At 37.4% G+C, this 22727-nt stretch overlaps 1 protein-coding gene across 5 annotated transcripts in view; it reads right to left on the bottom strand.

Annotated features, from left to right (window-relative positions):
- Positions 1 to 22727, bottom strand: part of GOLGA4 (golgin A4) — a 54690-nt gene that overhangs the window by 4659 nt on the left and 27304 nt on the right. For 4 of the 5 annotated variants that reach the window (XM_061464717.1, XM_061464718.1, XM_061464716.1 and 1 more), the window contains 11 exons: positions 17015 to 17193; positions 15997 to 16128; positions 14850 to 15005; positions 9639 to 13933; positions 8784 to 8905; positions 7623 to 7753; positions 6490 to 6603; positions 5243 to 5263; positions 4994 to 5062; positions 4181 to 4256; positions 2728 to 2831 (listed from right to left, as the gene is read on the bottom strand). In XM_061464717.1, the coding sequence (XP_061320701.1) occupies positions 2728 to 2831; positions 4181 to 4256; positions 4994 to 5062; positions 5243 to 5263; positions 6490 to 6603; positions 7623 to 7753; positions 8784 to 8905; positions 9639 to 13933; positions 14850 to 15005; positions 15997 to 16128; positions 17015 to 17193 (5399 nt within the window). The remainder of the gene's footprint in view (positions 1 to 2727; positions 2832 to 4180; positions 4257 to 4993; positions 5063 to 5242; positions 5264 to 6489; positions 6604 to 7622; positions 7754 to 8783; positions 8906 to 9638; positions 13934 to 14849; positions 15006 to 15996; positions 16129 to 17014; positions 17194 to 22727) is intronic. The other variant, XM_061464719.1, reaches the window with a different exon arrangement.

The raw sequence follows: 22727 nt of genomic DNA, 5'->3' as shown, positions 1-22727 counted from the left end.
TCCCAGATACACAAAGGAATGTGCTCAACACCACAAACTAACATCACACTTTTCTGATTTCTTTTGCCAAAATCCTCATCAGTTATTTAGGACTAAAAGCTAAGCAAGCACCGAGCTTGCAATCTATTCAAACTCATTGTAACAGTGCTATCAAGAAAGCCCTCTCAACAATATTCTACAGGACCAATGGCATGCAAATTTTAAAGAAAAATCTACAAACATTTCAAATACTCCATGAAAGCAGAGATATTTATGTGCCAACTTAAATGTGGGCTAAAACCTTCTTTTCTGAAAACATCCATTTTGTATTTTATCACTAGCAATGACGTGAAATTCTCCAGATTTCTGATGCCACAAGGGACATTTTGAAGCAGAATTATTCAACATTACTCACAGTTGCATAATTAGAAAACAAAGTTAGAAGGATTGCAGAACTTAGGATAGTATGTTAAATATAGGCTCACCTTATCACTCTAACACCCTATTCTACTGTTAAACCCCCTAATAACTCTTAGCATACGAGCACACACACACAAGTTCCTGAGTGCCTGTAATGACCTATAGAAAGACCATCAGCTTCCCCATCCACAACAGCTAGTTCTGCTGTAAGAGATGAGTTTACATTCAGATTTCTTTCTATGAGGCTGATAAATGTCATCTCTGAAAATAGTATTTTACAGTGATACCGATCAGTCCCTTCAATGATTCAAGAACTGCTGGTCAAAGGCAGAACCTTCATTATCAAAGTTTTACCCTTTGTTTTATACCCCTTGTTCTTCTGCAATGTGCTAGAGCATGTCGTGGTACCAGAAAAAGATCTGCATATAAAGATGCATTCCATTACATTCTTCCACTCTTGTAGTTGATATGAACATACACATCTGTTACAGGCAAACAAAACTCAGTTTGATTTTCTGGCTTCAGAACAAGACTCCAAACAAGTAGAATGTAGGACTTCTGCAAGACTTAAGGCATAGTGTGCACTACAGCTGGACTGGACAACTGTACACATGTCAGCAGACATTCAGATTTAAAAACTCTCATCATTCTCCCTTACCTTTCTACATCTAAATACCCAAAGGAAAAAAAATGTAGTGCTTTGAAAACTATTTCTGTGGGTTGTTTCTTTAAATACTCTTCAATATCAACATTCAAACAATGCCTTCTCAAGTTATTGTAGGAACCAGATGTCTATCTTTTCTGATTTTCATCTTTTATTTGGGAGCCAGCATGCAGGCAATGTTGTAATGGCAGCTTCTGATTTAAATACAATATAATCTCCAGGAAATACATACACATAAATGCATACATACATGCATGAATGTATTACAGATACTTGTTCATACAGCTTTTAATCAAAACAATTGAAAGAAAGGTAAGAGAGAGACAAAGTCAATTTACTTTAGCACTAATTGTTGCTGTTATTGAAGAAATCAACTGCGAATTTTAGAACATCACCATTAAAAAGAAGGAAAAACCTCATGATTTGTCATCCAAAGTTTTGAGACATGTATAATAATGTTTTGAAGATCAGCAAGAAAGAGCCTTAATGAGTGCAAAAGAGGTTTCAAATCAGGTTTTCTGGAATGCAAATGTGCTACATGCACCAGCTATCTGCAACAGGCATCAGCAGCTGTCTCAAGGTTTGTTTGAAGCCGAAACATTGCTGCCATTTTTAGTATTTGTGCTTGTCTAAGTCCCTCACAATTCAGAATCATAAAATCCAGTAATATACATTTTTTTCTTTCATGATTTCAGTTGTTTGTTATTAGAGAGCCATCCAATGAGCCACAGGCTTGTGAGCAGAAGGCAATGTGATTCTGGGGCATTTGGATCAGGGATTTGTATTTTTAATAAAAAAGGAATTCATATCAAAGTGAAAAATCAGATAAAAAGAGAAAGGAATCCCTCCCGTAAGGAGAAGATGTCCTGCACAGACCAAGTTTTACTCTGTGCAGAGCACAAAGAGAACAGAGCTAATTAACATAGAAAACCTACATAAAACCTTTCTGCTTAATAGCAGTCTCAGTTGAAAGCAGGGCAACAAAGAACGGAAGAACTCCAGGGAGTAGAGAAAAGAAAACAAACAACCCAACAACAACCCCCAACAAAACAAACAGAAAACCACTCATCCGTATAGCATTTATCATCCAAGAAAAATGTTTGTGTTATGAAATACCTCTTTTGAACCTGGTCAATCTCTAAGCATCAGTATTGTTACAAGCTAGTAAAATTCCAACAATTTCACAAGATTGCAGCATATCACAAGAAGCCTACTGTGCAGTTTTTCAGTACTGTTAAGAGTAAATTAATACTATCTAGAGAAGGTATAGAGATTTGGATAGCCTATAAAGCATCTTTAAGCAACAATTAAAGATGTATTTCACCATCTTCAGAGCTACTAACAAGCTTACTTAATCCAACTGTTACTTACTATGTTTGTGTCCAGATGACACCAAAAGAGCACTTTTGCTAACACTGTGCATACCAGCTTTCACAATACATTAAACTTGACTGACAACAGCCCTTTTGCTAATAAAACCATACATAAAGGGTTTTGTCTTCATAAGTACACTGGAGAGAGATGTGACAACCCTCCTATCAAATCCCGCATCGCTAATAAACAGCATGTAACGAACCACAAACACATGGTGCTTCAAACCTATACAAGGATGTTAAACTGTATTCTAACCTAAATCACATGTCACTATATACAACTTTGCATACCTTTGTCTCTCGACCCATCATATATTCGAAGAGCACTTTCCTCAAGTATTCAAACTCAGTAGGCTCCCCAAAGAGGGAAACGTCAGTATGGTGAAGGCTTCCATCTGTATAAACAAAAATAAGAGAATATTTATAGCGAGTCACTCATATGAATCTAAGTTTCACCAGTGGCATGAAACTGAACAAGAACAAATGCCAGATTCTGCAGCTGGGATGGAGTAACACTGGTTGCAATTCTGAACTGCAAGGAGTGGCTGGAAAGCAGCCCTGCAGAAAGGGGTCTGGGAGTGCTGGTTGGCTCAGCAGGAGGCTCAGCAGGAGTCAGCAGTGTGTGCTCTGGCAGTCAGAGCGCAAACCACATCCTGGGGTGCATCACAGACAGCATGACCAGCCAGTCAAAAGAGGTGATCATTCCACTGTATTTAGCACTAGTGCAGCCTCACCTCCAGTACTGCATGCAGTTCTAGTCCCCACAATTTAAAAAGGATGTGAAGGTCCTTGAATGCTTCCCAAGGCAGGCACCAAAACTGGTGACGGGGCTGTCCTATGAGGAGTGGCTGAGGACACTGGATTTGTCTGGGGAGGAGGAGACTGAGGGACAACCTCATTGCTCCCTACAGCTTCCTGAGGAGCAGAAGTGGAGAAGTTGGTGCTGAACTCTTTGCCCTGGTGCCAAGATGTGTGGGAAGGGGTCAAAGCTAAATCTGTCAGGGGAGGTTTGCACCTGACATGAGGAAACATTTATCAGAAAGATGGTCTGACCCTAGAAGAGGATTCCTGGAGAGGTGCTTGACCAACCAGCTAAAGGGTTGCAAATCTTTTGAAGGTGATCCACTACCCATGGATGTTTTTTTGCTCCTTGTACTTATTTTTAGAAATGCCTGAGCTGTCTCCCATGGAAAAACATGCTAAATCAGAACAGTCTAAGAACAACCGTACCCCATCAGAGAGAAAGTCAATCTGGCCCAATGCTCTTGTCCCATAGAGGCCAACCATCAATGTCTAAAGGAGAGCATATTAGCAGTGCAAGTATACTTCTGGGGGTGCGTATAGGCCTCAATGGTTGGGACTGGCCCCCTATGGGACCTCCAACCCCACCAAGTCCTGTCAAGGGACATATGTATTTAATTAGCCAAGACAAAGTGGTAATTCCTCCTCAGCCACTTTTGAGCACCACGGCCTATACCACTCACCCTGGGGATACAGAAAGCTTAAGAACTCTGATACAGAGCTCTTTTAACTGTATGTCATAAAACCAAATACCAAACAAAATGATGTGTGATTTGCTCATCTGAAATCACACACCAGCTGTATTATAACAGACAAGACAAAATAAGGCTGTCATAAAAATATCATAGGAGTATTTTAAGGAGACTGGCATTTTCACAAATTGTCATAGCAAAGCATATCTTTCAAACAAACAACTTACTTGTGATGAGAACTCTCTACTTACCTCTGTATGGTGTTCCAACTGATGTGACATACATATTCTTCTCATAATTTCTCAACCTGTCTTCTAGTACATTAATCTAAACAGAGAATGGTTAAAATGATAAAAGGTGTTCACAAGAAACTAGAATAAGCATAACTGAAATAATTCGCAGCTAAACATCATCTCTTTTATGAAAGCAAAATACATTTGCTTTTTAAGGAAGGAAAACATTAAAAAACTGTTATTAAAAACTCCTAAACTATTTAAGTAAATGTGTGTACATGTATATATATACATAAGAATATAGAAAATGTTATGCATATATATGTATTTATATACATACACATAAAACATATCTACATATATCCACACATATAAACATACACAAAGAAAACATGACAAAAAAGGTACTTATCAAAAAGATTTAGTTTGGAAAAAGAGAAGATCCGTAATTCCTTACAATCATGGAACCCACTAGGTTGGAAAAGACCTTTAGAATCATCAAGTCTAACCGTTACCCAGCACTGTCAAGTCCACCACTAAACTGTGTCACTAATTTCATGAAGTGCAGTGCTCCATTCTTTACTGTGCATATGTTCTGCAAACTTGTATTATCACAAGCATGTAATGTTTTCATTCTCAGGGGACAAAGTACTTTGAAAAGTGCACAGATCTCCTGAGAGCAAGTACGAGTCAAAACCATTTTACATGCATATTGCTTCCATAGTACCTGCATGGAGATGTGCTACATGATCACCTGAACAAACCTTTTATTGCTGCAAACACAAAGCATCAAAGAAGAATATTTTTCACTTGTTCAAACAGCACCCTTACCTGCTCTTTGAACTCCTGCTCCTTCAGTTTTGAATCATTGACTAGGGTGGTTTTCTGTGCAAGCTGGGCCTGAAAGAACAGATACATGGAAATCACCGAGAAACTGATGAAGATACATCTTGGGTATTTTTTCAATAAACGTTTTTCTCCTTTTAACACACACACACATTTATAAGCAGTATTTCTGCTTTCAAACTGCTGTGACACAGAATTATCTAGGGAGCAAAGTCAATACAATTTAAGACATACCTGAAGCTCTGTTATTGTGACCTAGAAAACAACAAAAAAATTTAGATTAAGATGTATGAAAAATACTGAGTGCATCAAGCACTGGACATGAGTGAAATAAAAAGAAAGAAATATCAATCACCAGGTTCTGATACAATGTGTCACTTAAGAATGAAAAAAATTGAAGTGACCAAATCACACATATAAAGATAACTAGTCCCATAAATCAAGTCTAACCTATCAATATTGACAGTATATAAAGCTCATATTTAAATTCTCTCATTTGATTGCGTAAGACAATTATCATAAATATAACTTCAAGAACTTCGTATTTCCAAATCTTTACAAAAAACATACTGGAGATGAATGATAACTGAATGAGCGTGAAGCACATGCCACAAAACCCTAGCTACTATCAACGCTATTCACAATATTGTATCTTTTTCCTTAGCTCTCCACGTTGCATTTGGAAATGTGAACATTTATCTGAAAACAGCTTCAGCTTAAGAGCTTCATGAACTCCGTATCTTGCAAAGACAGCAATGTTTATGAAGCACAGAAACAATTCTATGCTGAAATTTTAATCTTTCAATGTTGCAACTCTAACGAAAATAATGCTTCAGTAGTCATGGGTATAACCCAAAGCTGTAATTTTGCACTAGAGTCTCTAGTGTCCAATAAGCATACTAATATTCCCATTGCTGCATGTTGTCAAAATGAAAAATTTTGAAGTAAGATTAATATGAATTCTTATCAATGACTCAACACCTCAGATACTTTCCCTCCTCTCAGTATAACAATAACTAGCATCATTTCCATCAAAGAATTCCTCAAAGTAACATGTGGTTTCAGAAAGACAAAGGCATGCACTTGGCCTTCTTTCAATGAAGGCCCCTCTGTCCATAATTGATACATTAAAGGCACTATTTCAGAGTCTTGTGGAATTTGAATTTTAAAAAATTACTCTAAAAATGACCCAATGTGGTTTCCTTTCGTTCTAAGGATCTTCCAGTAAAATCATCATAAAACACACATGTAGAGGGCAACAAAACCCCACCTTAATAATCTCGACATAACTGGGCTTTTTAACATGCCATAACAACACTGCAAGTTCCTAAGAGATTCACTTTTGAAGTTAACATTAAACCAATATAAATATGTGGAAAAGTGAAGGCTAGATAGATAAATTAAGTCCAATTAAGAGCAAACTACAGAATTTTATAAACATTTCACATCTAAAGATATAAAAATGAATAGTGCCAGCTCACTTTTTCATTGCTCCAATGTTCCTCTTCTGCCATCCTTTCTTTGTGTTCCTTCTGCAAGTCTTCTAGCTGCGCCTGCAACTCATGGACTTTTGCTGTCATCTCTTCTTCACGAGCCTTCAAAATACAGGAAAAGAAAATCATTTACACAATGAATCATCTAACCACTCCAATCCTTAACTGCAGGGGACAGAAAGCACTCAAAAAAGGGGCTATGCTATACCCAGAAAGAATATGCTTGAAATTCTGGATATAGTCTAATTACACTACAGGACTACAGGAAAGATAAAGAAACAAACATAGGATCTTAACAGGATTTTACCTTTGACAATTAAGATTAAATAGTTAAGATTACACTTAGTTTTTTTGAATATTACAAAAAAAGAGCTATTTCTACCTGGCACTGAACCAGCATTTGAGTATCAGCCAGCAAGTGTATTACAAGAGAGACTGTGCTTGCTTGTATGACCTTCATGAAAGGAATACATGATGATGCAGAGTTACTTCCTATACTCTGAACATGACAAGGACTCACAAAGATGTTCCTAAAGCAGTTTCAAGCACGGTTTCGGAAACAACTTCCTATTCACAAGTGTGGAAGAGGAAAGAAGCAGTGGCAAGAACAGTAGGAAAGAAATTAACTTTTCCTATATGTTTTATGACAGTGTAAAGAGTATATTTATAGGAGAAAAATATGATGACATAAATCTTAGCAAGTCAATCCACCTATGTGGCACTTGGCAAAACCTAGTATATTTTAGGACAGTCTCCCGTCTAGCCTTTTCTGTGAGAAAACATGTTAGGATGCTTATAAAACAGCATTCTAATTCAAAGTGCATGTCTCCACAGCTGAACCAAACTCAAACTCTAGTTTCCAGCTCAAGGACATAAGGACCTAACCACATAATTTTTACTGAATTATCAGAACTGGGACTTATGTTCATAAACTTTCATGTTCATAAAACACAGAAGCAAACATCTGAATTGCAAGCTAGGTCACCACATGTATCACATGTGATTCAAGAGTTAAGTTCCTTACTAGAAAGGATTACAGTTTTTCTGTCTAGTTGTGCAATGAAAAAAAGGGAAGTGTTATTCTGAAGTAGATGCAGTCATATCATTTTTCAGATAGATACCTCAAGGATTTCTTCATATTTTTTCACTGTCCTTTTTAGATCATCATCTTTTTCAGCAATTTTTTTATGCAACTGTGTTGTCTCTATGTGATGATTTTCTATCAATTCATTTTCTACATCCTGGGCTTTGCCTATAGAATACAAAAGTCAGGCAATACAAAAAAAAAGTATATTAATTTGTTAAATCATGTCACAACAGTATTAAATAAAGAAAACTGACAAGACAACCTATAAGGAAAACCTGCCAAGCAAATTTGTTTTTCCACATTCAGCCATAATTATGCCACTTGATCCTAGTATGAAATTTGTTGTCTGTAGTTTGGTACCCAGAGCAGTTCTTTCTCTCTGATGCTGGAACTTCTCTCTAAAAGTTAACAGGACAACCAATATTTATCAACTAATTCTATTTCCTGCTCTGTCTAGAGAAGTGATTGAACCATCTGCAAATCTTCAGAAATTCCTCACTTATAGGTGTACTTCAAGTAACTGTGGTGTCAAAAGATACTTCCTGCTCACCGCAACCTCTCAGTGTGATGGCAAAAGATGACAGAGAAGAGGACCTGAAATATGCTGCACTCTGGTTCTAGCAACATGGTATAGCAATCAGAACTCATATATAACATCAGTGTTTACAGTGAATGAAGTCTGCAAGACACAGCTAAGAAAATGCAATTCTGATTCTCAGGTGGATCCAAGCTTCTCTAAAAGGCACCTTTTGGTGTCATATGTTCCACAACGGAGTGTTGAAGGTTTGTACTTCTGAAACCAAAGTAATATTACAATGAAAATTTACCAACGTGCTTTCAACTCTAAAGCCTTACTCTCCTTTTTTTCCTTTGTACATATGACAAAAAGATAGGTACCTATGGCTTTCATGGGTAACCCTTTTGCCATGACAGATGCAAACAGAGGTAGTGCTAGATCAAGGATTCATCCTGCAGGGTAAGGAAGAACAGCTACATATTCATTTTCCTAAATGTGCTACAATTAACATTTATATGTTATTTCCTAAGCAAGAGAAGTTCCTTCTCCGAGTTCTTTAGGCAGCCATAAACCATGTGTTGTCTTTATCAGAGTCCCAGATAAAGCCCTTTCCCCAAAGCACCTGAAGATTTGGTTTTCTGGCTATTTTACTGATTACAGTATTAGTATTGCACTTACTGATAGTCTCTTTTACTGCTGTTTCCAATTCTCTCTCTTTCTGAGCCAGCTGAGTGTTGAACTCTCTCATTAACTGCTTTATGGTGGAGTTGTGCTTTAACTCTATGTCTTCTTGTTCACATCTGTAAAAACGTCAAAGAAATACAGTGAGGAAATAAAATGTTCAAGGAGAGTGTGAGACTCGTATATAAACTACAGTTTAAGCAAGGTAGGAGATCTGGGAATTTCTCCAAAGCAATTTTAGAAACGGATGATTTTTAATGATCTCTCTGTGGGACTCACTGAGGCTTTTTGTTCCCCTCCAATTGAATTCACCCAGAGACACAGGTGTTTCACTTAAAAAACAACCCAGAACTGAACCCTTCCAAAAAATACGGAGTTTTTGCTGAGGAAGATGAACTGAAAGTAAAGACTGTGCCATGTAAAAGCAGCATTTTTAGGGAATTCCTTCCTTGAGAAACCATTAGTGCTGAGCAGTTTAGCAAATTTTTGTGCAGTACCTATGAACAATTCTTGACATCATTTGAACATGAAGCTCTCAGTACTGAGTTTTAATAAACTTTCTTTCTTGTTTGAGGAAAATAGAACTGACCATCACCAAAAAAAATCAAAAGCAGTATTGCTTTGCCAAAAGACAAACGGCTTTTTAAACTGATGACTCAGTGTTTTGTGTGTTCATGAAGTGCTAATTTCAAGTAGCTCTTTTCTTAGTGTTTCTCCAAGTCTATTTAGAGAAATGACAGAAAAATACCGGTTGTTATTTCAGTGTTATAAATTGAGTTTTAAAAAAGTATTCTTCAGGTTTTAGTGGTTAAAGCAGAGAAATGATAACAAGACCAGGAACAAAGAATTTACCTGATTTTCTGCTCCATTTCTTCTAAGGACTCTTTCTTCACTATTTCAAGCTCCTGCTGATGTTCTTTCCGCAGAGCACGTAAGTCTTTTTGAAGATTATTCACTTCCTTGTGTAGTTTCTGTTTCTCCCTTTCAGTCTCTTCCAGTTTAGTCTGCAAGTCCTTCTGCTGGTTCTGCATATCATCTAGTACCTTCTGCAGCTCCAAACCTGACTTTGCTTTCTCTGCATCATTTTCCTCAAAAGCTTTCAGACTATCATTTCTTTCATCCAACTGCTGCTGTAAACTTTTTAGCTTTTCTTCATATCTCAAACTCACATCTTCCACCTCAATCTTACGCACTTCGTTTTCCCTCAATAGGTTATTTTCCAGCTCTTTGATCTTCTGTTCCAAAGACTGACTGACCGCCTCCTTTTCCTGCATTTTTTTCTGGAAATCTCCAACTACTTTCTCCATATCAAGACATTTCTGTTCTTTAGCTTTTAACTCTTCTCTACTGCTTGCTAAATCGCCACCACAATGAGCATACTCATCTGCTAACAATGAGTATTTCTTGGTCTGCTCCTCAAGTTCTTTCTTGAGGCTTTCCGTCCTACTCTGCTCCTCCTGATGGCTCTTCTCAATGCATTCTAGTCTTTTAAGGAGTTCTTCCTGTTTGTTTTGCAGTTCTAGGTAAGAGTCAATACTCTTTTGTTGTTCCTTTTCATACTTCTCCAACAATCCATCTTTTTCAGTTAAGTCCTTGTGTAATATGTGAATTTTCTCTTCATATGTCTGTTTGACACTCTCAAGCATGTTGTTTTTATCTTGTTCTACAGCAGCTTTTACACTCTCTACTTTTTGCAGCATTTCTTTCTCTAACACTGTGGGATCTCTCGTTGACTTAATTGTTAATTCTAAGGACTCAATTTTGGCATCTCTCTCCTGCACTTTTTGCTCCAATTCTCTTAATTGATTTTCTTTATCCTGCTTGAATTGCTGTTCTTTTTCTTCCATCTGAGATATCAATTGCCTTTTAATAGAACCAATTTTTTGCTCTGCCTTCTTTTTCAGATCTGCCAGCTTAGTGCTGTTCTCTGCATTCAGTTTCTCTTCTAATTCTTTCAGTTCTTCCTCTTTGCTTTTAAGTATTGCTGACTTCATTTGATCAAACTCCCTCTCCTTTGATTCAAATTCAGCTTTCAGCAAACCTATTTGCTTCTCAAGATGAAGCACCTTTTCTTCAGCCTCCTTAAATCTATTGTCCTTTTCAAAAGCCACCTTCTCTGCCTGCTGGAGTTGCCAAGCTATCTCTTGTTGCTCCGTGTCTTTTTGTTCATTATACTTTTCAAGTTCCTCCCTCAAGGAATCATTTTCTGAAGTCTTCTGAGCAATGTGTTCTTCTAGCTCAGCAATTCTTGCTGCTTGGTGTTTTATCTCTGCAGTTAATTCACTTTCTTGCTTTCCCCTTCTGTTTTGCTTTTGTTCCAATTCACTTCTTAAACTATCGATATTCTTGCTTTGTTTAGCTAGCTGTTCCTTCAATTTATTGAGCTCTTCATCTTTTTTATTGGCTTCAATATTGCTTAATTCAAGTTTGCTCTGCAAATCTTTAATAGTGTCATGATTTTGTGTAAACTTGGTTTGTGCTTTCGTTTTCCACTCTGACAGCTTGGCTGTGCACTGATCTACCTGGTCAAGAGCCAATGCTTTTTCTTGACCAAGCATCTCAACTCTGGATGATAACTCCTGTACCTGGTTTAACAACCGCAACTGATCCTCTTGATGTTGCTTGCTTAACAGAGACATGGCTGCTTCCTTCTCTGTTAAACTTACAGTGCTTTCCAGTCTAACATTAAGGTCATTAATTGTTTTGTTGAGAGCAGAGATCTCAGATTCTTTTTCCTGGAGTTCCTCCCTCATTGAGGTGACAGCATTGATATTTTCAGACAACTCTTTCTTCAGCTGTGTTATGCAAGTTTCTTTTTCTGATGCTGCTTGCTGCTGATGCCCTCCCTCTTTCTGCAATTGTTCCTTTTCTGTCAAAAGTCCCTCAATGTCAGTTCTCAGGGACATAATTAAACTGTCCTTCTCTTGCAGCTGTTGCATTGACTTCTGCAATGAAGTATTTGCAGCAGAATGATGCTCTGATACTTCTCTAAGTTGAGCTTCTAGTTGAGAAATCTTATTCATTTTAATTAACACTGCTTCTTTAACTTTTGCCACTCGGCGCTCACAATCTGCAAGTTTGCATTTTACCAGGCCAATTTTTTCACTACATTTATCAATTAATTCACTGCTTTTTGTTTGTAATAAAGCTTCAGCATTCTTCCAATAAGCATCTAACTGGGCTGCAAGTTCTCCTGTCTGCCTCTTAAGCTCAGTTTCTTTTAGCTGAATTGCCTCTATCTTTTTCTCATAATTTTCATGATCTTTATACAGAGAAGACTGCATTGTTTGGAGTTTCTCTTCAAGGGTTTTCAGGGTATCAGCCAGCTCGGTAATTCTGGCTTTATCCTGTTCTTCAACTGCTTTCTGTTTATTGAGCTGTTCCTCAAGTCCTGACTGCTCTTTCAAGGACTGATTAAGATCACTCTCCAATTTTTTCAACTGTGTTTTCAGGTCACTTTCCTTATCTGACAAAGCACTCACCTTAGACACTGACTGCCTTAGTTGTTCTTGCAATTCCTTCAGGGACTCTTCCCTTTTCACCTGTTCTTCCTTCAGTTGGGTTATTTCTGTTCTGGAGCTCTCCTCCTCAGCACTGAAGGTTGCAAGCTTCTGTTTTAGGTCTCCAACTTCCTGCTCTTTCTCTTGCAGTTCCATATCATGTTTTTCCTGGAGCTCTTCAACCTGCTGATTGAGTTTTTTTTCCCAACTCTGGGCAATTTCTTCCAGCTCCCTCCTATGAGCCTCAGTGAGAGTCTCCAGTTGCTCTTTCTGATTAGATTCCAGTTTTGACACAGCATCATTGATTCCAGCTGAGCTGGCATGTGCCATTTCCAACATTTTAGCATTGAACTCACTCTCTTTCTGACTGAACTCCAACAGCTTGTTTTCAAGCTCCTTTTTTAGTTTAGCCTCTTGTTCAGCAAGTTTATTTTTGAAAGTTTCCTGCATATCTTTGGATTTCTGTTTAATTTTCTCCATTTTATTCTCCTGACGTTTCAGTTTACTTTCATATTCTCCTTTTAAAGCACCAATTCTATTCTCCATGCCTAACAGTTTCTGTTTAAGCTCTTCCACTTGCTTGTCCTGTAACTTCTTCATGTGTTCAATTTCATTTTCCTTCTCAGTTAGACTTCTTTTCATCTCATCAGCCTCTCTTTGTAGATCCTTCAGTTGACATTCATACTGCTGTGTTAGAGAGGTTAACTTTTGTGTGTTTTCATTGCTTTGCTCTTGCAAATTCTGCTTCAGGTCATGTACCTGAGAGATGTATGCCTCTAACTCATTCTTGACTTCATTCGACTGAGATTGATTTTTTCCTAGCTGCTCACTAAGTTGCAATTTTTCACCTTCAAGATCTGCCAGCTTCTGCTGCAGCTTTGCTAATTCCTCTTCATAAGTCTTTGCTTGCTCATTAGAAGTCCTCTGATGAGACTCTGAAAGCTCCTTTAGCCTTGCAGACACTCGAACAAGTTCAGCTTCAGATCTTTCTGCAGATTCCTTTAGTTTCTGTTCATGTGCTTTTAGTTCCTCCAGATGTCTGTCTTTCTCCTCCAATGATTGCTTGAGTTTGTTGAGTTCCTCTTTGAGTACCTTCTCAACACCTTGAATAGACATTTCATGCTCTTTTAACATCACTTCCACCTCTTCATTGTGCCGTTTCCTCTCTTCTTCCAACTTCCCTTCCAATTCTTGCTTTGCTTCACACACTTTACTATTCAATTCTGAGAGCTCTTGTTCTAAATCATGACGTATTTTTAGTGCTTCTGACAGCTCAGAAGACAGTGCTTCTAGTTCTGTTTGTTTCACATCAAGTTTTTCCAATGTTTTCTCATTCATCTCTTCTATGTGTGCACAGAAAACAGTTTCTTTCTCTTTCAAAATTGTATCTATCTCTTGTTCTTGCTTCTCTCTCATTTTTTCTATTTCAGCTACTTGTTGTTGCTTTAAGATTTGAAGCTTTTCAGTCCAAATTTTTTCCTGCTGCTGTTTCATGTTCTCCATTTCTTTCTTGTGTTTTTCAACCATTTCATTAATTTCCTTACTGTGCTGCTCTTTTTCAGACTCCATCAGAGTACTTAATTCCTCTGATTGCTTTCTGTCATCTTGAGAATACTTTGCAAGTGAGCTTTCCAGTTCAAGAATCCTCTGTTAGAGAACACAGTTTTAAAATAATATGAATATTCAAAAGGTAACACGTTGATTACATTTTTAATAATAACTCACTAGGTTCACATAACTACAAGTCACTTATTTCATTATTTTTGGTGAATGTCAACTTTTAATATAAGGCTTTCATTCAATTTTGTTCTCAACTTTGCTTCATTACGGTGAGTTAGTTATTCAGTAAAAGGTTTTTCTATTTCACTGCAGTGAAAATACATAAAATAGAAAATTGGAAAGAATTTAACTCCTTCCAATAAATAATTCACATTATATTTATGACAGATGTGTTCATCTTTTCATATTAAAATACCAATACATTGGATGAAAGACACTGGGAGACTACACAAGTATTATGGAGCTTTGCACATGGTACGTATCTTAATTCTACCTCTTATGGAAATGCTGCTGTAAAGTTAAAATACTTACACAGGCAAAACTTCCAAACTAATATTTGGAAGTGCTGGAACACAGTGCAAACTTGCATTAGCAGATAATACAATCTCACCCATTACAGAAAGCAAAGCACCCTTCAAAAATATAACCAAATTTTTTACTTACTCAAGTACACTTATAAGTGTTTGCATGGTAGCAATATACAGAAGTTATGAAGTTCAACTGTCTTGTATAACATACATAAAGATTATGTACGGATACAAACTCATATCCCAAGGCAGGATACAAACTGAATATATTTCTATACTTTGTCATCTGATCTTGTAAAAGATTAGGGCCTGCAGCATACCATGGCAATACGTTAAATTTCTGTCACTACCAGAAGCCCAGTGAAATTAAACCAACCCAATCACAATAAATCCACAGTATTTGTAAACCTGTCACAGTTAAATATATATTGAAGGGCATTTTTGTGAACATTTACCCTTTTGGAATGTTTACTCACAGTTCTACAAGTCTCTACTTCTTGATGCATCATCTGAACCTTCTTGTCACACTCTGACTGTATTGCTTTCTTCTGCAGCTCTAATTCTTCCAAGGCTAAGGATTCTTGCTGCTCTTGTTCTTGAAGGGTTTTCAAACACTCACTTTGATTTTTTTCCTGTATCAAAAATTATGATTAAACCAATAAACCCTCAAAACCAGTATAACGTGATATTTACAAACCAGTTAATAATTTTACACTAATAGTTAATGGTCATACACTAATAACCTGTAATTTCTCTGCACACACAGAGTTTCTACTTCATCTGTGAGAACAAAATTGTTATAAATCATTTCCATTTCCTCTTCTTTGGAACCATTTTTTTTTGTGTGAAAAATGTAATGCAATCCATCCTTTCACTTTGGTTTGACACGACTGAGATTAACACCTCAGAGAAAAAAGGCCTGTCCTCACTTGATTCCACTGTTAATATATTTTTAAGCTTCTATTTCTCATAATTAAAAAAATAACCTGAGAAACACAAAGAAAAATATAGTCAGAAAGGGACTGTCAAAGTCCCTCAGTCCCAGTCACACACCATTGTGGAGGAGCACAAAAGAGAATCCACTATTTCTCAGGTAAAATTACATGATGCTCCAAAGTGGATTACAGCTTATGAAAAAGAGCAAAGAATGCAAACAATTTCTCCCAGCCTGACCTAGAAGAAAATTCTTTTCCAAGGTCAAACACTGTAAATAGTCAATTCTGTTCACGTAACACAACACAACCTGACACAGTGATACTGACAGTTTTCAAAGAACAGCCTCATTCTTTGTACCTCTTACTCTAGCTGCTGTGGCTAATTGCCAGTGATCCAGAGGAAGAAATGCAAAAAACCAAAGTAACAAAAAGAGTTTTCAAAATAAGAAGTCTTTCCCACAAGATACAGCTGTTAGTGAGAAGTGACAGTGATTCATTATCATTATTCAGTCTGGATCACTGCAGCTGCTTCCCTTTCATTGGACATCTCTGAGCTCTTTGACCTCTGGAGAACACTTGTATCTTTGAGTGCAGAAGGACTCTTACTGCTGAACAAGGTCACATTAAGACTTCTAGTCCCACCTCACACTTGCAGAGATGTCTCTCTACACATTTTAGGAATACTTACAAGAGCTGCCTTCATCCTCTCCTGGAATGCCTTTTCTTGGGCCTGTAATCTCTCATTTAGCTCCTGTTCTTTGGTAGCCAGCTCTTTTTTATGGAAGTTTTCTAGTTCAGCAACACGGTCCTCTGAAGACTTCTGTGAATCAAAGTCGGAAATAATTTTTTCAAAATTTATTTTGAAAATACATAAATTTCTTTGTATTTATTCTTGATTTGAACCACTTTGTATTATTACTTAATTAAAAAAAGCAGTGCAATAGAGAGAGGAAACCAGAACCACCTCTTTGCTCCCTTTAAATAAGTAACAATCATCTAAAGTGCTTAATATTAAGCCCCAACAGTTCTTATTTTCAAGCTTGAAATTATCCCTCTTCCTTCTCAAGTCCTTCACAGTTCTGTAAGAAACACATTTTCTAAAGACTCTCCTACCAAGATGAACTTAGTGGTTTTGATTTCAGCTCAAATATGATAATAAATTGGAAAAAGAACTTCAATCCACAGCTTTTCCTCTACTCTTGTTATTTCATGAGCCAGAACAGTAAGTGGTGACAGCTATCTACAACCTACATAACACGCTTTAAGGATAATGTGATGCATTCCCCTAAAGCATCAGTGCGTTCTCTCAGAGAAACTAATAACACAAATGTCAAGACAAGAACTGCAATTTAAAGGTGTTCAAATTTACAGGTTGGCAAGGCATGCACACTACTCCTGTGATTCCTACCTGAAAACTCCAGATGAAGCAAATATAAGCAACTCTGAACTAGCAAACAGTTTAGCAACACATTCTTAAACATTTAAGCATATGGGGTTAGGATAATAATGGTGAGTTTTCTATTTTGCTTAAATTAAATCTTTAATCCCACAGATTATTTTTATAGAATTTATTAAATATAAATATACATTAAATATATATTAATAATAATATAACTAAGTATATACTAATATATTTTATGATAATTTAATTGTAATTGAATCATTAGATTAAGAACCAATAATTCAAGGTGAGTTTCAGATTTTACCTTCATAATCTCAACCACCTCTTGTTTCACTCTGGTTAACTCCCGTTGAAGATTTACCCTCTCTTCCTCACTTGCCTTTTCTACAGCTTTGATTTTTTCATCCATTTCTGCCTGCAATTTTTTCCGGGCTTCCTCTGTCTTTTGGGCAATACTCAGAGCCCTCTCAAGTTCTTCAAAAGCTGCAAAGAAAATGAAAAAAGCATATGATAGCTGAGAGATACCTGCCCCTTGACAGAAGAACAGAGTACTCCATAACTGTAAATTATACAAGTAACAGAGGAATGAACTTAAGAATCCATCAAGAATTTGCATAGGTTTATTATCTAGAAAGTGAACTGACAAATGGCTGTCAATGTCTTCCAATACATTCTGTAGCTTCTATTTCTTCCCTAAAATCACGTAAAATACATAAACCACATAAATAAACTATAGCTCCTCTTCCATCTATATGTGCTGAATAACTTGGAAGAAGAAGAAATAAGCTGCATGAAGAAAAGGCAATTCACAATTTGCTCTTACACTAAAACAGCAGACATAAGCATAAACCAAGAATGACTGCTATGCAAGTCAGTTTTTATTGAATCATGAAAGAGTTCTTCCTGAGCAGAACACTGAAGTATAATACCAGGCACTTTATTTACCTCAGAGCTGTTCATTTCAAACTGTACAATCTAGATAATCTTCTCTAAACTACGGGTTTGGTGAAGTCCCTACAGATGGCTTTTCTAATGTCATTATTTCACTATTTACTTATAATGTAAACTACTATCAAAGCAATTCAGGGACACTGGAAAAATGCCTGTGCATTAAGAGTGCTTCTAAACTTTGCAGATAAAATTGAAAAATAAAAATACTAAGATTTCCTCTCAGAAGACTCGAATAGCTAGAAGATGTTTCAAAAGAACTCTCAGGGTGCAGTGATGGAATTCATTTACATCTGCATAAGGTGCACAAATCTGCTGAAACATTTTAATATACAAATTGGAAGCAATAATTCCACAGCTTCTTCCCATGCTAAGGGGTATTCTAACATACTCTTCATAGATGATCATTTAGATATGAAAGGGAAGCAATCAATTCTGGTGCTCTGAACTGTATTATTATTATTATTATTATTCTTTAATACCAGTATCTGAGTTTCTCACTCAAATATTGCCAGAATCAGTACAGAATTACACAAGACCAGAATTTGATCACTCTTATGGAAAACTCTTCTCCTGAATAGGGAAGTGGAAAACCCCTGCTGCATATCAAAGGAAAATTCAGACTTGGAGCAGTCTACTATAGGGTTAATTTTCTTGCATAAAAGAACTTTGGCAAAACACCTCTGTAAAATACACAATCGTGGTGCCAATATCAAGACTGTAATTTATCAGAGGACCAAAAACCTACAAGTATATTCTTCTATTATGCCCTGGACTACTTGAATACTGTTCTGGGAGCAGACAGAACAAAACAATCTTTGAAGTGTAATTTAGTATGCTAAGCTTTCTTCCACTTAATTCTACCCCCAGAAGAAAATCATAGACATACATAAATTGTTTCCTTGATTCACCACCACTTAGCAGTAACTATCTATAATAACATTCAGGCATGAATCTGGGAAGTGAAGAATAATTTCCATTCCACATTTTCTGATAACATTTAAAACTGAAGCTTTTAACCACAATCTGTATTTTTGAGGCAATGCTGCAAATATGTTTTCAAGTAACTTAATTTACAGAATTGCATCCACCCAAATTCCGACCTCATCCAGACTTTTCTTCTGCTTTCCGAGGAAGCCTTTCTCTGACTACTCACAGCAACAATCATAGTTTTGGACAAAACAGGGTTGTTATTGACTCTGGCAATACGAAAGCACATCATAGTATCCACTTTTTCACTCCTGGTTGTACATAAATACTAAAACTCATTACAAAAATATGAAGAGCACTAGAGATTATTTCAAGCAGGAAAACAGTCTAAAACAATGCAAGCATGCACAAGGCTTATAGCTCCTTACTTTCCAAGCACAGTTCTTCACAGTCCCCATCAAGGCACTTGCCACCTGGGACTCACACGACTTGAGTCCTTCCCTCCTGCCAACAGGGACAACTCTGTTATGAACACAGCCTGTGCAACTGCATTTGGAGAATGGCACTGACTTCCCTGATGCTCCTCTCAGCCCTAATAAAAGCCCACTCAGCCAGCAAAACTGGCTAAGTCCTTCAGTACTACAGCACCATAAATGGATTAAAAACCCAAACAACCCTACAGACAAAGTACAGCTTGGAAAGAAAGCCTGTGAGTAAAAGATTAAGTTACTTCACTTTTCCATGTTTTCCAATTCTTGTTCTGAGCAACATACACTTAATTTTTATTCAAGAATCCCGTTACTTCTGCAAAAGGAAACAGAATGCATTTGGCATAGCCCAGGAATCCACCAAAGAGAAGATCTAGGTTCAAACTAGGATTGACTACTGATATGTAATAGCTGAGCAACATGCAGTACGAGAGCTGCACCACTATAATCGCAAGCAGGATGCCAGTACAAAAGCTACACAAAAGCTGATGGATACAACGCCAAGGGGGTATGAAAGCACAGAGAAGCAACACTTCACAGAAACACACTTAGCTCTCTAAAAGTTAAATTATATGCATCTCAGGCACTTCTAGCACTTAAGCAAAACAGAACATTTTTTTCAAAGTAGTTCATTCTAGTGTAGCATGACACAACTGAGTTTCAAAGCAGCAGAAGGTCAGTATCATTATGTAGGCACAACATGGTCTAAATTATCATGATTCTTCTTATTATTTTTAATCTATGGGAGATTTTAATTCTACTGTGGATAAAAACCTGGAATAAAAGTCCATGGCTTTACCCAAATGCATCTATTTTGAATGAAAAGAGTAAAGGCACTGCCTGTGTTCTTCCCAACCAGCAAAGCTACTGTTGAAGGAAAATATTTAACCAAGGTACTGGTTCAGTGAAGTCCCACAACGGCAAATCAGAACCAGTAACAAGCACACCAACAGAGAGTCTCAGGAGAGTCTTGCAAAGTCCCATTCATGTGACCAAACTAGAAACCTTCCTGGGTAGGATATAAATTACACAAAAAAGAGCCTGAGCAGAGTTTAAGAATCACAGAACCACAGAATCAGTGAGACTGGAGAAGACCTTTAAGATCACCAAGTCCAACCATTCCCCAGCACTGCCAAGGCCACCACTAACCCATGTCACTGAGGGCCTCATCTACACGGTGTGTGAACACTTCCAGGGACGGTGACTCCACCACTGCCCTGGGAAGCTTGTTCCAATGCCTAAGCACCCTTTGGGGAAGGAACTGTTGCTCATCTCCATTCGAATCTCTCCTGTTGCAGTTTGAGGCCGTTTCCTCTTGTTCCATCCCTTGTTCCCTGGGAGCAGAGACCAGCCCCCTCCTGGCTCCATCCTCCTGTCAGGCAGTTGTAGAGAGTAGGAAGGTCCCCCTGAGCCTTCTCTACTCCAGACTAACCCCCCACCCGCCCCCCCCCGGTCCCTCAGCCCTTCCCCATCACACCTGTGCTCCAGGCCCCGCACCAGCTCTGTTGCCCTTCTCTGGCCCTGCTCCAGCACGTCAAAGTCTCTTTTGTAGTGAGGGACCCAAAACTGAACGCAGGACTCAAGGTGTGGCCTCACCAGCGCCCAGTACAGGGGGATTAGACTGCCCCAGTAAGGTTGCAGAACTGATTTTTGTAAAACATGTGCTGCTTTACATGCACTACTCTGAAGTGCCGGTCTCAGTTCCCTTCATCTTGCCTCTCCTACTCAGTGTAACACCAGTCGTCATTGCAAAGACTTCTTGCTTACTCTCTGGAGCAGCAAAACATGTTATCTTCAACTATGGTGCCATCTACTGCTAAAAATTGTGAGGAAAGCACTAAACAGGATGGCAAAGGAGGGATTTGTACATTTCACTACTGAAAGCTGGGAGCAGGCATCTTGTCAGTAGTTTGAGAAAGAAAGGTTGAAATTCATTCCCTATAGTTGATTTGTGCATCTAGGCAGGCTTTTAAATGCACAGTCCATGCTTTTTGTTTCTCTGTAGAAAGGTGCCCAGCATATGTTAATTAGCTTGCAAAAGAAACATTGCCTACAAACAGGAAAGTAAAGCAAGATGAATTTGCTTTCTAAGGACTTTTTTGTTTCCTCTATAGAATACACGTCAATAATCTGCATTCTGAGAAGTTAGAAAGCACTTATGCCAAATAGCCTTAGGAGAAACCAACTTCAGTTTATCAGTAAATTTACAAATACTATAAATAGCTTTGTTAAAGTCAAACGTAAATTATCTATGTACACTGCACAGCATTAAAAATCAGTTGCAGTTACTTCGAATGAAAGTGCCTGAGAAGCAAACAATTTACTTTTTAGAGCCCAGTTCAAGCACCCAATGTGTGATGTAAAAAAAGAGAGCCCTTACCCCAGTCCTGTTCATACAAGGCTTGGGAAAGGCACCATGATTCACTTATTGGCATGTGTGGATGCACAAAAACAAGATGCTCTGTGAGATTTCAACATAATGTACCTCTAACTACAAAGAAAATGAATTTCAACTGGGGAGACCAAGTTACAGTTTACACAACACACACAAAATAAGCGTAAGTATCTTTCCACTATTTCAGTGCACAAAGATGCAGTAACATTGAATCAAACACTGCAACATTTCACTAAAGTCACTCAGTTACAAAGAAAAAAAGCCACACATGTAACTATAGGCAAGTTAAAAACATGAAATGGAAAAAAATATACCACTTTTTAGCCTACAATATAGCACTATGAAAATAAATGAAGCAGACTATTTTTCCATAACTTAAATGAAAATAACATCTCTACAAATACAATATTCCATGAAGCCAATTCCTCACTAAATCATGACAGAAAAAGAGAAGTCTAGAATTTAAAGGCAACTCACATTAACTGCCCAAGAAACAGAACTTTAAACACACTGACCTCAAATAGATGAAACTGAATTCTTAAAACTGGTACAACTCAAAGGTTGTGACCTAGAGGAAATTCCAGGCTCTCCCAGTATTGACAGTGGTCTTCTCAAATGCCTGAACAATTTACTTCAAGTGTATTGAACTACACTTCCATTACACATCACAACATTTTTGGCACATGTAAAGCCAAGGAAGTAATAGGAAAATCTAACAAAGGCCACCTCAAAATTCTGCTTACCTTTGAGGTAGTATTAGCCAATTTTCCAAGGATTCTAACATTTATAAATGCATGCTTAATAGAGTACACAAATACACCTGAAAGTAAAGTGGATGCTTATGCACCATAAAAATTAACAGAAGTACTTTAAATTTTTACTTATGAGAGAGCATATTTAACACACAAATCTCCCTCTAGGAAAGTGCAGTGTACTCAACACATTAGTTGTAAGTGAAATTACTTCTCACTACCACAGTTAAGTTTTCCAGGTATCCAGAGCACCATCTGTTACCTATTTTCAGCTTCTGGGTATGCAAACCTGAAGAAATTACTGTATTAACCAGAGCATGTAGATATTAGTTCACAATTAAGAGGTTTCCACTGCATAAAAAAATGCAGTGTTTCAAACAACTATAACTTTGTATCTACAAATTTATTAAAATATTCTTCAGCTTTTTTTCTTCTATTATGAATAGAAGCTTCCTAGTCTCCAAGAATTGAAAAAAATCCAACTCTTTCAGGACCGACTTACTG

The sequence above is a fragment of the Pezoporus flaviventris genome, unplaced genomic scaffold (assembly GCF_033815535.1).
Source record: "Pezoporus flaviventris isolate CSIRO_AGI_PZ_B2104156 unplaced genomic scaffold, CSIRO_AGI_Pfla_v1 ptg000037l, whole genome shotgun sequence".
Lineage (NCBI taxonomy): Eukaryota > Metazoa > Chordata > Aves > Psittaciformes > Psittacidae > Pezoporus > Pezoporus flaviventris.
This window is presented reverse-complemented; position numbering and strand designations above follow the sequence as displayed.